The following is a 14711-nucleotide window of genomic DNA, read 5'->3' as shown; positions in this document are numbered from 1 at the left end:
TTTAGGATGCTGTTCTAAGCCACTATTGGAGCAATGATCAAGCAACCATTCATCCGTTTGAAAGTTTTTTATAGAGAATCAGAAGAGAGTAAACACTTAAGTTTTTAATTGTGATTCATGAAATGCTTAAACACGATACCATCGCGGTTCAAGTGTTTATTTCACACTTAATGTCTTTTTGCCTTTCTCATATAGAAAGGTTATGTAATCACTGTGAAAACCGACTTTTGAACCGAGGCCCGGAGGGCCGAGTGTCCTATACCATTCGACTCAGATCGCCGAGTACGCAAAATGTCTGTGTGTCTGTGCGTATGTGTGTATGTAACGTTTTTTTGCATTAACTTTTCTCGGAGATGGCTGAACCGATTTTCACAAACTTAGATTCAAATGAAAGGTCTTGTGGTTCCATACGAAATTCCTGCATATTATTCGGATCCGACTTCCGGTTCCGGAGTTATGGGGTAAAATGTGCAAAAAAATGAAGATATGTGTTCTAACTTTTCTCATAGATGGCGCGACAGATTTTCACAAACTTAGGTTCAAATGAAAGGTCCTGTGGTCCCATACCTAATTCCTTAATTTCATCAGGATCCGACTTCCGAATCCGGAAATATAGGGTAAATTGTGTTAAAAATTTTATACCATCACTGAAAAGAGCGAAAAAACGTAAAAAGTTTTCTAAATCGACCTCAAATCTTTTCCAATTGATAGTTTTTATCAGTAGACGGTCAAACAAATCTATTTCGGTTATTCTTTTAAGAATCGAAGAAAAATAATTTTGAAGAATACCACAGTATTATATATGATAGTATGATTGATATGAGAAAGGCATCATTACACCACTAGGTGGATTAAAACAGGTTTTTGAAAGACAAAATTCAAATTAAAAAAGCAGTATTTATGTCTAACGGAGCTGCCTAGTAGTACAAAAACAGAAAAATTTTTGCAAGCCAATTTAAATCAATGTATAACATTGATGCTGAGTGGCAATTTTTTGCAACTTCTCATGGTAAAAGACCATGTGCTGCACTCGGGGGTAATTTAAAGCGAATGGCACGACGTGAAAGCTTGGCCAAACTACATGAACACCCAATCACAACTGCAAAACAATCATATGAATGGGCAGATGCATTCACGACCATGTCTTTTTGTTACGTGTCACAAGAAGAATATGAACGGGGTGTGACCGAGTGGAGTAGTGTTTTTAAGGTTACCAAAATGATTCCAGGCACACAGAAATACCATTCTTTCGTTCCGATTTCAAAAACCACAATCGTCATAAGACTGTATTCGAATGACGATGTACGTAGTACTCATAGAATTTTCAAAAACTTAAAACCTTAAATATAATTAAGCATTATTCATGTACATGTAATAATTGTAGATATAGCAAGCAACAATTCATGGAAATATAAAAAATGGTGTCATAATTAAATATCCAAGTATCTCAAGAACAGCTACTTTTAGAAGAAAAGATATCATGAACAAATTTATTGCCTTCATCCTGTAGAATAATATCCTACTGCAACGAGAACTTGAAATTTCGAATATATCTGTAAATTGTTTTAGCTGTAACTTCTTCATTTTTCAAAAGGCACGGATAAGAGCTTTAAAATAAAAATTATCAAAAAAAATCGAACCCTGATTTTTTTTAATTTAATATTTTTGGTTCATTTTGAAATTATTGAGAAAAAAAATCAAATTTTTTTTAGAGTACCCTATTGATTCCCAACAACTTCTTCCTGAACGCCATTTTTATACAATTAACGGTTTCCCAGTTACAACGATTTGAAAAAGGTAATTTTCGTGATATGCCAAAATACATACGCCCTTTTTAAAAATCAGTCGTGAGTCGGATTGACCTCTCCATCGGTTCAAAACTTATGGTTTGCCATACTGCAAAGTTTCATCCAAGTCAGAGAAGGTCGAGTCTGATGATCTGCTAAGCATTTCCGGAATTGCTCTTGCTAAGACCCTTCTCAAAAGTAAGACTAGATTGTCTTTTTTCTATGATTCTAAAGAAATATTATAACCAAAATAATAAAAAAAAACAGTTCTTCGAATTCAAATGGGATCCCTTAACTGTGGTTATCTAGGTTGTAAAATTCTGTGTGATATTTATTATGTGACAGTTATATGTAGATATAGCCGAAAGCTGAAATTCCTGGAAAAAGTTGTGTAGAAGGAAGTTGAAAACTACGTATTTATATGCATTTTACTTATATTCAACACTACGACTGCAACCCGAAACCGTCTCCAACGTGTCGGATAGTCATCGGTCAATTTTAATTTCCATCGTTCGCTAGGTAAATACATTTTAAGAATACTGTTTTGTCTAACTTTCCGACTGGTGAGTATTCGTTGGCTGGTGTCGTGAAGTCACTATTGACAAGATTAAAATAAAACCGACTTACGATTGTTTAATCAGATACAGTTTTACTGCATATTTTCAGATTATGCATCCTACCGCTGCGAGGAGGGTACTTTGCGATCCGTTGCTCGTTAGGCGAAGGAAAAACCGGTACCACGATGACGCTTGTGATATTGTTTTGGTTTCAGAACATTTCCACGTTGGAATGCCCTCGGTAGTGACAATTTGCAACAACAAGTAATGTACTTACCAGACGCAGAAAGTTACAGACAACAAAAAACGAACAACTTTTTGTTAGCTCAGCGGGAAACACACAACTCGGCAGTGTTAGTAACACGAGAAAGCACCTAGATTTAAAGCTGAATAATTGTAACCACTTTGCAAGTGTATATTTCATCAACATTTATTATGAAAATTCGATATTATTCTCTCTTTAAAATTCACTAAATTATATAAAAAAACATCGATATTACATCGAATCCGCGTGGTTTAGCACGTGAAAGTACATCTAAGATTTGAGTATACTGACTTTGTTGTTGTTGTTGTTGTTTGTTTGCATAATTTGAATTACATTAGTTATAGTTAAAATAAGTTAATTTGTTTCAAACTAACACTAGCGTGTGCCTCACTACGTTTGGCCACAAGTCACTTCAAGAATCCTGACCAAGTCACGTGTGATTGATTACTCTACGCTGAACTATGTTTTCGATTGCGTCTCTTTTTTGTTTTGTTACGTGGAACATATTTACACATAGAAAACCATTACAAAATACTGAATTTTACTGGGATATGTTAATAAATTAAACATAACTAAAACAACAAACACTGCACATTCGATTCCTGCTTAGCAGATTTATGTACCTTATATGGAATATGTGTTTTTTTTTAATTTTCAGTAAATACCTACCAACTAATACGGCACACTCACGTTCACGCACTTACAAAAAATGAGGAAACAATAAAATGGCTGCCTTCAAAATAGCAGTGTTTCATGCACCATTCTTTGATTTATTTGCCCTTAAACCTAATTTAACTAGTCTATAGCATTCTACGCAAACAAACTAATCTACTCGATAAACAATGTTTTTTTTTTGTTGTTGCAATTTTCTAGCCTAACTACAAACTTAAGTGGAAATCTTCATTTTCACTCATATAGCACATGGGACAGTTGTACAGTTTCGTTACTTGTATGCATATGTACGGGACGGGTTTTGTTTTTTCATTTTTCTGACATTACTTGAACGATTTTGTTTTCTTGTTTTGCGATTAGCTTGGGAATATTTTTAGCGAAAACTAAAACAACAGGAAAATTTGCGTCCTTTTCGGAGAAGCGTTAACAGAAAACAAACAAACAAAAAAAAAAGATGCATTCCAAATTCACACATTAGCTTAACAGAAAACGATTCACTTCATAAAAACGGGACAAACAAATGCAGAAAAGCCAACTTCAAACTACTGAAGCCGACCAACCGCTCATGGACATGCTCATCTGGCTTTTCGCCTCTCATTGGTGGCTCATTAGGCTCACATGGGCCTGGGCGGTACGTTGGCTCATTCGCCGGCGTTCGTCACCCGATTTCCGAATGATCAATTTTTGACACCTCGCACAAACCCGCAACACCCAGAACACCCATTAGGTTTGGAAAAGCTTTGTTCGGATGTTGTTTACCCACAGTGACTTTAATATAATTACTGGCAATTAGCGCAGGGGCTCCGGCAGTGACGACGATGATTACTCGCATCAAAGTTTGACACTTCTCGGAAATTGATATTTGTCTGTTGGGAACCGTTCAAGTGGAACAGGGGGACCACGGGAGAACTGATCCGCGGTCTTTGACGAAGTCGAGGGAGTGCGAAACAGTATTTAGCACGTCCGCTCCGCTGCTGGTGTGGACCGCAATTAAAGTGCGTCAAAAGGTGAAACGCAACGCACCCGCAACGACGACGACGACGGAGACGGAATGCGGTAATTTACGTCCCGATATTAACCATTAATCGCCGCCCGGTCTGGGTTCGAGATATGCCGCGACGTGTGGGATTTCAGAGATTCATCATAAACTTTTGAAATTTCACCATTTACGCAAGGCCGGAGTCAGTATTTATGTCAGCCACAAATTATACACTTTCAAGCGAACCGTTCGGAAAGACGATTCTCCCCGGTTGGCTGCAACCTGCAGCCGGGGATTTGCGAACAATTGATAAAAATGTGTCCCCTTTTTATTCGCGCCAGTACGATTTCAATTGGCCTTCGGTTTGTGTGACGAATTTGGTCCCGCAGTAACACGCTGCCAAGTGAAATTAAAACCCGCCACGGCCGGCAGTGCCCAAATGTTCCGCGTCCCTTTCACACAGCACACTCGACCGACTCAGCATCGTCTACTGCTGTTGCTGCTGATGATGATGATGAGTAAGCCCCACAAACGACGCTACGGCGCTTCCAGCGATTCCGTCTGTTTTTTTTTTTACGAAACGAAGATATGATTTGGCAAATTTATTGCAAACCGTGATAAGCTAAGTGAGGGTGGCGGACGAGTGGCTGCTTTCGGGTGTTTTCACAATAACCGTTGGTCGGGCGCTGGTTGGTAGTTGAGGACAGGACGAGAAGGAAACTATTTAAAACCGCACGGGTTATTGTTGTGTGAGATCTCGATGGAATATTTTATAGTAATTATTTATAAATTATTATTTTTTGCATGCATATGAGACTCTTTTCTGTTACGCGTCTCATTTATCGATGCACGGTGGGTGTAACTTAGGATAAATAAATTTATTCAGACAGGTTTGTGCTTGTGTAAATCTTCCGATAAGGATATGAGAATTTAGTTATCGACAAACAAACAAATCGGATCAGGACGCATTTCAAGCCTAAAAGTAACAAAGACACATTTCATAAAACATTTGCCTACATTTCGGAGATTTTAAGTATCAAATTTGTGAGTTCAAAAGAAGTCCGATATTATTACTATTGAAAATGTAAAACAGTTTATTCAACCCTCTTGGAAATCATGTTTGGCTGCTCGGCCACCAATGGAAATTGATCTTCAATGTCAACTTCTCACAGTCTCGCAGCCTAGATAGCCTAGATAGTGACGGTAGCGGTTCTCAACTGGCTAAGAATAACACTACGGTCCATCTGTTCTGAAGGTATGTATAACAGCTAAGCCGTGTGGCATCCGGCGGTATTGTTTCAACCAAGAGTTGTTCCACTGGTTTCCTGTTCCATGCCGTAAAACACCACTAAAACGGGAACTCACAAGTCAAGGTGTTTTTTCGTGCCGATGATCGAATGACCGTAGAAGCCTAAAAAAGGCAGTGGTAAACGGAACCTTTGTGGGCTTTGCCCTTGCGGAGCTCAAAACTCTTTATATGAACTCCAGTGGAGTTAAAGCCATCAATAGTAGATTAATTTCTATTTATTTGCTCTCATTCAATCCTAAGTTGTTTATAGTCTAGTTCAGTTCATCACGCTGCTAAGCGAAGTTTGATATCCCACATAATCTTTCTTATCTCTCTTGAACAGTGACGACTATCAGTCGTTTTTTTGGTTCTGCAAAGTAAACAGCTTTTGGTAAGGCTTCTTGAGATGGCTACGACATTCACTCGAGTATCCGAGTTTCAAATGCGGTATAATGTAACTATTGCATCTTCATCCTGCTAGACAGGACCTCATAAGATGGATGAAGCAGTTGGGATTTCACCGGCCGTTGAAAATTCGGATACACCGAAACCTCCCTTTTCGAACTAAATGGGGGTTCGTAAATTGAGGTATTTGGTAAAAAAAGTTTACGTTATTTGGAATTTACTTCGTAAAAAATGTTTTGTGTAATGAATGTGGAAACCCCCAATCACATGGCCATTTTCAGAACGGATGTGATAAGTGGGTGCAAGAAAATGATGTTTGGGGTCGGTTCAAAATCCAAGATGGCGATTTCCGGTTTATCGATATTCCTTAAACATCCTTACAATGTGGGTATTTTCGGAACGGGGTTGATGAGTAGATGACGGAAAACGATGCTTGAAGTGGTTCGTAAATCCAAGATGGCGACTTCCGGTTTGTCGATATTCCTTAAAAACCCCTACAATGTGGGTGTTTTCGGAACGGGATTGATGAGTAGATGACGGAAAACGATGTTTGAAGTGGTTAGTTACGGTTTTAAACTTCGGCATACTAAAAATTAGTATTGAGTCGAAAAGGTTCCTTTATCAGGAAGAACAGATTGCCATACTGAAAAGGTGTATATTGTTTCATCCGATTCGGGGAAAGTCGATCCTGACTGTTTATCTGCTATTTATTTCTGTAATTGCTCATAAATGTTTGAAAATCAGTGTCATGTGGTTGTCTAACTGACTCTCACCCACTTGAGCCAAATAGTATCCCTTTTTCTCAATTGCTTACAAAATGTTAAATCATATTCCGACGGGCCAGTTGACATGAGATTTTAACAAGTTTAAATAAAAACAAATGTGTCGTGATGAGAGTAACAGTACTTTTTTTTTCACGTACACTAAAACAACTGAAATTATACAATGAAAATAAAAAAAAATTGAAGAACACGTCATTGTCATTGGTCATTGAATTGAAACCAAATTTTAATGTTTATGGTTGCTTCCAAATATTAGATTGAGACTTCCAGTTGTTCAATAAAATATTGAAAGCACACAATATAACTATAACAATATAAAATTATTATAGCTGTTCAGACGTCTACTTGTTATGGTCATTTCGAAAATGTAGTAAAATATTCAAACAATAATGATTAGCAGAAAACATCTTTGTCAGAAGCATAACTTTTTTTAAACGATATATAATCATATCGTAATGATCGCCAAAGAATACCGATACAACTGAACTCACCATTTTGATTTTTGAAGCGCTTTCAAACATAATTTCCCGGTATATACTCATCAAACCCGTCCCGAAAATACCCATATTATAAATGTTTTTAAGCAATATCACAGAACTCAGCGTACTTCATAGAATCTGATATGTAACTATTCCGCATTGACGCAACTACGTATCCGGGTTATTGGTTTTCCATACACGGTTGAATCTGTGTATGGTGAGCTAAAATTGAAGGATATTCTATCGTTTCTCACCCAATTTGGTTAGGAGCAATAGTGACAGGGGTTCTTCCATCGTTCTTCCTGGAGTGAATGAATCCGTTCTGTTTCTACCTTGTACGGTTTTAGTAGATTATTTGGCAACCATAATGAAGTGCCGAATTTACTTCTGTTCATACATATTGCGAATCGTTTTGTATTTCTCCAAGAAAGCAGATTGGTGTCGATTTTATAAAATCTTTATATTCTCTCGGGGGTTGAAGGTTTTATCAAATGTGTATTTTGGCTCCTTCAGACCGTTCTTTCGTGGATGCAGAACTTTTTTTTTATTTTTGTTTTGTGCTGGTTTCCCACCTCACCCACTTCATGTTTCTCTTCCGTTTTCCTTTTATCCGTCCCTTTCCCTCACGAAAAAGATTAGACGCCACGTTAAAGCACACATCTCCCAATAACTAGTGGAACGTGCCACTTGAACCAATCATTTGTGATTCCTGATTTCTAAAAACAGTTTGTTTAACTCCCGGGTTGGCGGTTCAATGCATAGGACGCTGGTCTTACAAGCCAGCTGTCGTATGTTCGAGACCCGACCTGGAAGGATTCTAGTGTCAGTAGGATCCATAGTACTAGCCATGCAATGATTCTGTACGCTAAGAATCGGCTGCGAAGTCTGTTGAAACAGAAAGGCTAAATTCCACGGAAGGAATGTAATGCCAAGACTTTGACTTTTTAACCCTTTTGGAAAACATGACTGTGAATGAGTTATGATTTTGGGAAAATAGTGTATTTTCATATTAGAATATACATATTTAATAAAACTAATGACACAGAAAACAGACATCCGTGCTCAAACAAACTTTGAAAAAAAGCTGTGTAAAGCATACAAGTGAAAATTGCGTACGATTTTGCCTGCATGATGGCTGTTCGAATCGCCTCAGTAGACGGGATACTACTTGCTGATCACTTGGCCCCTCAATGAATTCACTGTTTTCTGTGCTCATGGTATCATGAATTATTTTGTCAGATTCAGTTGATATTCAAGCTTAACGTTCCTTGCATGTGAGAATAACTTCAGGTATCATCAGAACTGAAAATTCCCTCGTGATTTCAATGAAAGAATCCAACAGTCTCATCTTTGTTTTTTACTGCCTCATTTGGTAATGACCGCATTAAAAACAACCGAACAGAGTCGAAGCATTTCTTTCTTTCACTTCAACCAAAGAGAGCATCAATACAACGTCACTCGTTTACCTACGACAAGACGAAGCAGAAATATCTTATGAATAAAAACTCAATCGAATTCCGGTTCTCATTCTGAATTAAATACTGAAAAAAGTGTAAAAAGTACGAGCACCAACTAGTAAAATTCATGGCGAATTGTTTCATTCTGTCATTGAACGATTCTCGACAGAAAGTTTTACTACCCGTTCAAATTTGCTTTTAATACCTAAACGTATTTTTCTCTCTGGACTTTGTTTTTGAGAATATACTACAAACATCAGACTTCACTACATTCATTCATTGTCTCTTAACCAAATCTGTTGATGCACAACAAATTTGTCGAAACCCAAAAGAGTGATTTTGGGTTGAAAAAAAAAACTCAAACACATCATATTAGATGACATTGAAGCTCAAAAACATACTCTTCAAAAGTTTTCTGTATGCTGTATATCTGTTATTCATTAATTTAAAAGTTCGCATAGAAGTTATGTGTATAGAAAAATACAACTTTTGTAACAAAAATCACCCGGTCCCAGATTATTTCAGTATGAATGAAATCCTCTGAACTTCTCAGGTTATCCAGGGATCGAAACTCTGCGATTAAAACAGTGAAACAGTTCGATTCACTCTTTATGAAATTATTACTGTAGTTCATGATTTTAAGATCAAAGTAATGTAATTTACGATCACCAAGCCGTAACATGTTCAAAACAAAACAACAAACAAACTGTTATGGTCAGGCCCGTACCCAGGATTTCGGCCCAGGATTTCGACCCAGGGGCCCAAAGATAAAAAATAATGTTACTGAAGATTGCTTATGTACCTAATTCTCGGTGTGCCTTTTACGGGTGTTTTTAACAGACACTTTAAACTTTTCCACTGAAACTGTTATTGTGTTACATTTCTTTACGTTCACTGTCTTGTTATTTCTGCAACACATGTCTTAGACCTTCTAAATAATTATATATCAGTTTTTGATTTCGGGAGGGGACCGGGCCCCTCGACGTTTCATGCATTTCTAAGACATTTGACATAAAAAATTGCTATTTTTTCGGTTTTTGTTCCGCGAATTGCCGATGTTAAGCGATTTTTTATTTTTTTTAATTTTTTTATTTTTTTCGCGAACTTTCGAGGCTACGTAGTTTTTTTACGCGGATTTCCGAAATTACGTAGTTTTATACGCGGATTTCCGAAGTTACGTGGCTGTTTTACTCGGATCTCCGAAGTTGGACGGTTTTTTCACGCGGATTTTCGAAACTAGGCAGTTTTTTTACACCGTTTTCAGAAGTTACGCGGATTTTCCAAGTAACGTGGTTTTTCGGCGAATTTTCAAAGTTATGCGATTTTGTTTTGTCTTAAAAAATGCTTGAAATATTTTTTGAAATTACACCAGTTCTTGACGTTTTATGCATTTCTAAGACATTTGGGATTTCTATAGTTTTGCGATATTTTTCTTCCGCGGAATGCCAAATTCGAACAATTTTTAACGGGGATTTCTGAAGCTACGTGATTCTTTTACGCGGATCTCCGAAATTACGTGTTTTTTTACACGGATTTCCTAAGTTACACGTAACGTCCAAAGTAACGCGATTTATTCAAACGAATTTTCAAAGTTATGCGGTTTTTTTGTTTTGTCTTAGAAGGGCATGAAGTATTTTTTTGAATTACACCAGAACTGGATGTTTTATGCATTTCTAAGACATTTAGCGTCGATTTCGGTAACCTCGCTGGTCTTACAAGCCAGTTGTCGTATGTTCGAGCCCCGACCTGGAAGGATTCTTAGTGTCAGTAGGATCCATAGTACTAGCCATGCAATGATTCTGTACACTAAGAATCGGCTGCGAAGTCTGTTGAAACAGAAAGGCCAAATTCCACAAAAGGAATGTAATGCCAGGACTTTGCTTTTTCGGTAACCTCAAAATGTTTATGTTTGGGAGTGCTTCTCAAAGCAAGAATACGATTGTTTGGAGCATTTTTCGAATGATTTGGATGTAGTGAAAATGCTCGAAATTTAAAAGTTGACCGTGAAGTCCGAGCCCGATAATAAGAGCACAATGACCAGACGTATCAAAGCCGCCTCTATCGCGCTTGTAAATTAGAAAATTGCACCATTTTCTTGAACGGGCTCTCCCAAGTTGCTGATGCAAACCGCACCGAAAATGTCTGAGCCATCATGAAGATTGATATTGCAGGAAAGTCTCTGTCATATTTGAAGCTGCTATGTCAAGAAATTCAACAGATTTGGCGATCTCAGCAAACAATCCACGCTAGGAATCTTAACGAAAGCTTATCTCAAAAGTGCCAGGCCCACATCAATGATGACGATGACTACACTAATTGATTGAGCCGATTGAATTGATTTTTAATGTAAAAACTAGCTTCTACTTTTCTCTGGAACAAAATGTAAAATAGAACGCAGAACTTTCATTTTTTCCGTTTCTATCGGAGAGATTCTAGCCTTGAGGTCGTTACTTTCGTGACAATACTTTCTGACAATATGTGTGATTTTGGAAATCGGGTAAATCGCTATCCGTACACTGTAAAAATATCTGAAAATTACATGTAACGGAGTTTCTATGCTGACAAAAATAGTGAAGACAGAAATGTTTACGAGCTAAAATTTCCCATTCAATGTAACATTAATTTCCGAGTGTTAGCACAGATGAAGCCCATTTTTCTGTCTACCAACTGTATTTCGCATCAGTATTGATTGAATTTTACATGTTTCTCACGTAATTTTCTCTTGTAACTTTCACACGGTTAGTTACTGCGACTGTATGAGTTTATATGCGCCATTTACCTGCCAAGAAAATATGTGCTTTTGTGGCTCAGGCGATACACCGACGCTCTTTGCGATCTAATGATTCTCAGTTCTAGTCCCAGTCGTCACCAAATTTTTGATGCTCATTGATTTTCTAGCCATGTTATTTCCAAATCACACATAAAATTCTGCTAAGTATGATGGATGCCTTATGTTACAGCTGATTCCATGGAATTTTACAGGTTTCATTTGGTGTTGGCTTCGCAAACCACTCCTACCACTAATGTTAAACTTTCGAAAATTAGTGTAAAAAGCGTCTCACAATATTTTCACTAACCTAATTTTAAGGGACGGGTAGGGTCTAACACATGGGAAAAATCATTTATTTTTTTCTTTATATTTTTTAACAGTTCAACATTTCAAGAATATTCTGTGAAATTTTCAAGCCTATCGTAACAAAACTCAGCAAGTTATGGGCCTTTACATTTGCTTATCTCATACTGCGAAGAATTAGGAGATCGGCACACAGGCCCAAGATTTCGGCTTCGATTGACTTAAAAACTTGACAAAACATTCTTGAAATGTATCATTATAACAAATAATAAAAGAAAAAATATGATTTTTTTGAAAATGTTAGACCCTAAGGGAGCCCTTAGGTAATAAATTGTTTCCATTGATTTTATAGACAAAAAACTTTAAACGCGTTTTTCTCGAAAGCTGGTTTTAAAAGTCCGTGTCTATCGTCATTCAAAAACTACTGCACCAATTTTTTTCAAATTTTGCACACACTTTCTACATATAAAAACCAGACCCCAACGTTTTCCTTTCCGTTGTTTGTTACTTTGGGGAGGTTTTATTGCTACAAAATAGCGGATTTTTTTCGTGAAAAAACGTAGTTTTCAATTTGAACAACCACCAAAAATTCAAAAAATCAAAAAGAAACGTTGGGGTCTAGAAAAACTTTTACTCTAACTATGCTGCTTTAATTTTTTGACTTCGGATTAGTCTGCGCTGAGATACAGTGGACACCGCAAATCATGATTTTCAAAAGGTGTCCTCAAAAATACCTCTTCACCGACTTATTTCTCAATATTCCACGAAAAAATTACAAAATGATGCTCGAATGATGCTTTATATCATACAAATCATTCGAATTTATTTTTTTGGACGATAATTCTGAACAAAAATCGCGAAAAGGATGTTTTTTTTCATCATTTATACCCTACACCACCCCCCTCCTCTTAGTTCAATGCAAAATAAATCAATAGTTGCCTAAAACAAGTATCCTGCCGTTTAATTAAATTCGAATGGTTCCGGTAACAAGTTTTCTGTCATGACACTTGGAACAAAAAATCAAGAAATAGATTCGAACACTTGACTAAGATGTTCGTTTCTAAATAGAGCGTTTTTTGCCGGGTTTTCGTTGAACTGCTAAAAAAAAGAACAAGTTTGTCGACTTTTCTGACTACTTAATAGTTTTCGCTTGAGTTCATGTTCAAGTTGCTATGAACTATAACCTAAGATTAGATTCAAACCAGAAGATCCTGAGTTCTAATAAAAACCAGTCAAATCAATTCGAATAAAGAACTAGCTAGAGGAGTTCCCGAGCTGCATCGGAATATGCAAACTCTTACCGTGCATTCCACCCACCGTGAAATCGATGACTCAAACCGAGAAAAGTGAAAGAAACACTTTTTCGACGAATTTATTCCTCACATTTTCCTTAAATATCTACACTTTGGTCCCCGCATTGTGGCCCCTGGCTCCAGCACTCGTAGTGTCTTGGGGAAGGGGAGTAGTCACGGACCTCTCACCGGGGAGAGGGACCCATACAAACAATAATTACCATAACAATAAAGCCAAGTAAATCGAAACGAACAGGAAAAACGAAAAAAATAAGATCCAAACAGTCTCTTCGACTACCGTTGCGCGTGCGCATGGGTCATATGGGCGGTGTGGGAGTGATGCGGGATGTGTGAATGGTGCGAATGGCCCGAGTGCGGAGAGTAGGTTTGCGCATGGGACAACGGTGAACCCTGCCCACTGACCGGGTAGGGTTGCTGCATCAGGCTCTGATCGAGCCCGTAGTGCCCGGACTGCGGATGCGCCAGGTGAGCATGCCCGTGGTGGCCGTGGCCGTAAACTAGCTGTCTTACTTTCGAATCTTCGTCGCCGATGTTGTAGCTGAGTTCGGTTTCCTCGAACCCGGTGGCAGACATCCGCTGATCGCCGGTCGACCCGGTGGGAGGATCCGGCGAATTCAGACAGGTCTGGATGAGCGCTTTACCCGCTTCCGATGTGATCATCGGCTGCAATTTGCGCGTCGCGAACGTGTACACGTGACCAGTCTCGGAGGCCACCAGCAGCATCACCTGCGTGCCGGTTAGGGTCGAAAGTTCATAGGCCTGCAAAAAAGAAGAAAAAAAAAGAAAGATAGAATTAATATCCATTCGTCACAGTAAAACGGTTCGTTCGTTGTAATGAAGCAAATGTTCCTATCCTCAACCCAAAAGCCCAAACCACTCAACGGGTCCGGGAACCGCCGTCATATCCTATCGTTTGTCCCGATTGGGCACACGAAAGTGTGAATTTATGTTTCAACACATGTTTTTCAGCTGCACATAATTCTTCCCACCAGCGAACACCTCCGCTCCTGGACCGGACAAAGGACCGCGCAATTTTCTGCAAACCGCAAAAAAAAATCTGTCCCATATCATGCATTCATTTTCGCACCTTCTATCTTCTACCGCTGTAAGGTTCGAAAGCCAAACCCGTCAGACTCCGGACTCCGGACCAGACCCTCGCGATCTGATTCACACTTCTTGTCGTTGTTTGTCGTTCTTCCTGTTGTTATTGTCCGGCACGCTCGGCATGTTTGAACTTCGGGCGTGCGGTCCTGAAGAGAAAATGCTACCACGAGAACATATATCCTCCGCACCCGGACCGGGCCGACACCCAACAATAATGTCAGCCTTCCTTTCGGCATTACCCGCCGGCTGCATCTGGGTGTTGAATATTGAATACAACACTTTCGAGCGTGTGGAATCCCGAGCGGAAGAGGCGGTATTCAATGGTGGAATCGCTTTTTGAAATACGCGCGCAATGTTGCAGAAAATTAGCATAACCCACCGCGTTCGATCCGTTCCGTGCGGCCCTCACAATAATGTGGCATCTGATCGGACGATGGACCGGTAGGGAACGAAGGAAGCTGCCCAGGTTTACCGGCAAGCGGTTAAGAATTTAAACGAGCCGAAAAACAACTTTAGAGGTGTTAAATAAATAATAAAGAGGATTTACGGG

General features: G+C 38.6%; 1 protein-coding gene across 1 annotated transcript in view; it reads right to left on the bottom strand.

Annotated features, from left to right (window-relative positions):
• LOC131437578 (serum response factor homolog) overlaps positions 1–14711 on the bottom strand; it is a 549631-nt gene that overhangs the window by 474437 nt on the left and 60483 nt on the right. Inside the window, exon 2 of the mRNA XM_058607033.1 lies at positions 13568–13816. Within this exon, the coding sequence (XP_058463016.1) occupies positions 13568–13816 (249 nt within the window). The remainder of the gene's footprint in view (positions 1–13567; positions 13817–14711) is intronic.

The sequence above is a fragment of the Malaya genurostris genome, chromosome 3 (assembly GCF_030247185.1).
Source record: "Malaya genurostris strain Urasoe2022 chromosome 3, Malgen_1.1, whole genome shotgun sequence".
Lineage (NCBI taxonomy): Eukaryota > Metazoa > Arthropoda > Insecta > Diptera > Culicidae > Malaya > Malaya genurostris.
This window is presented reverse-complemented; position numbering and strand designations above follow the sequence as displayed.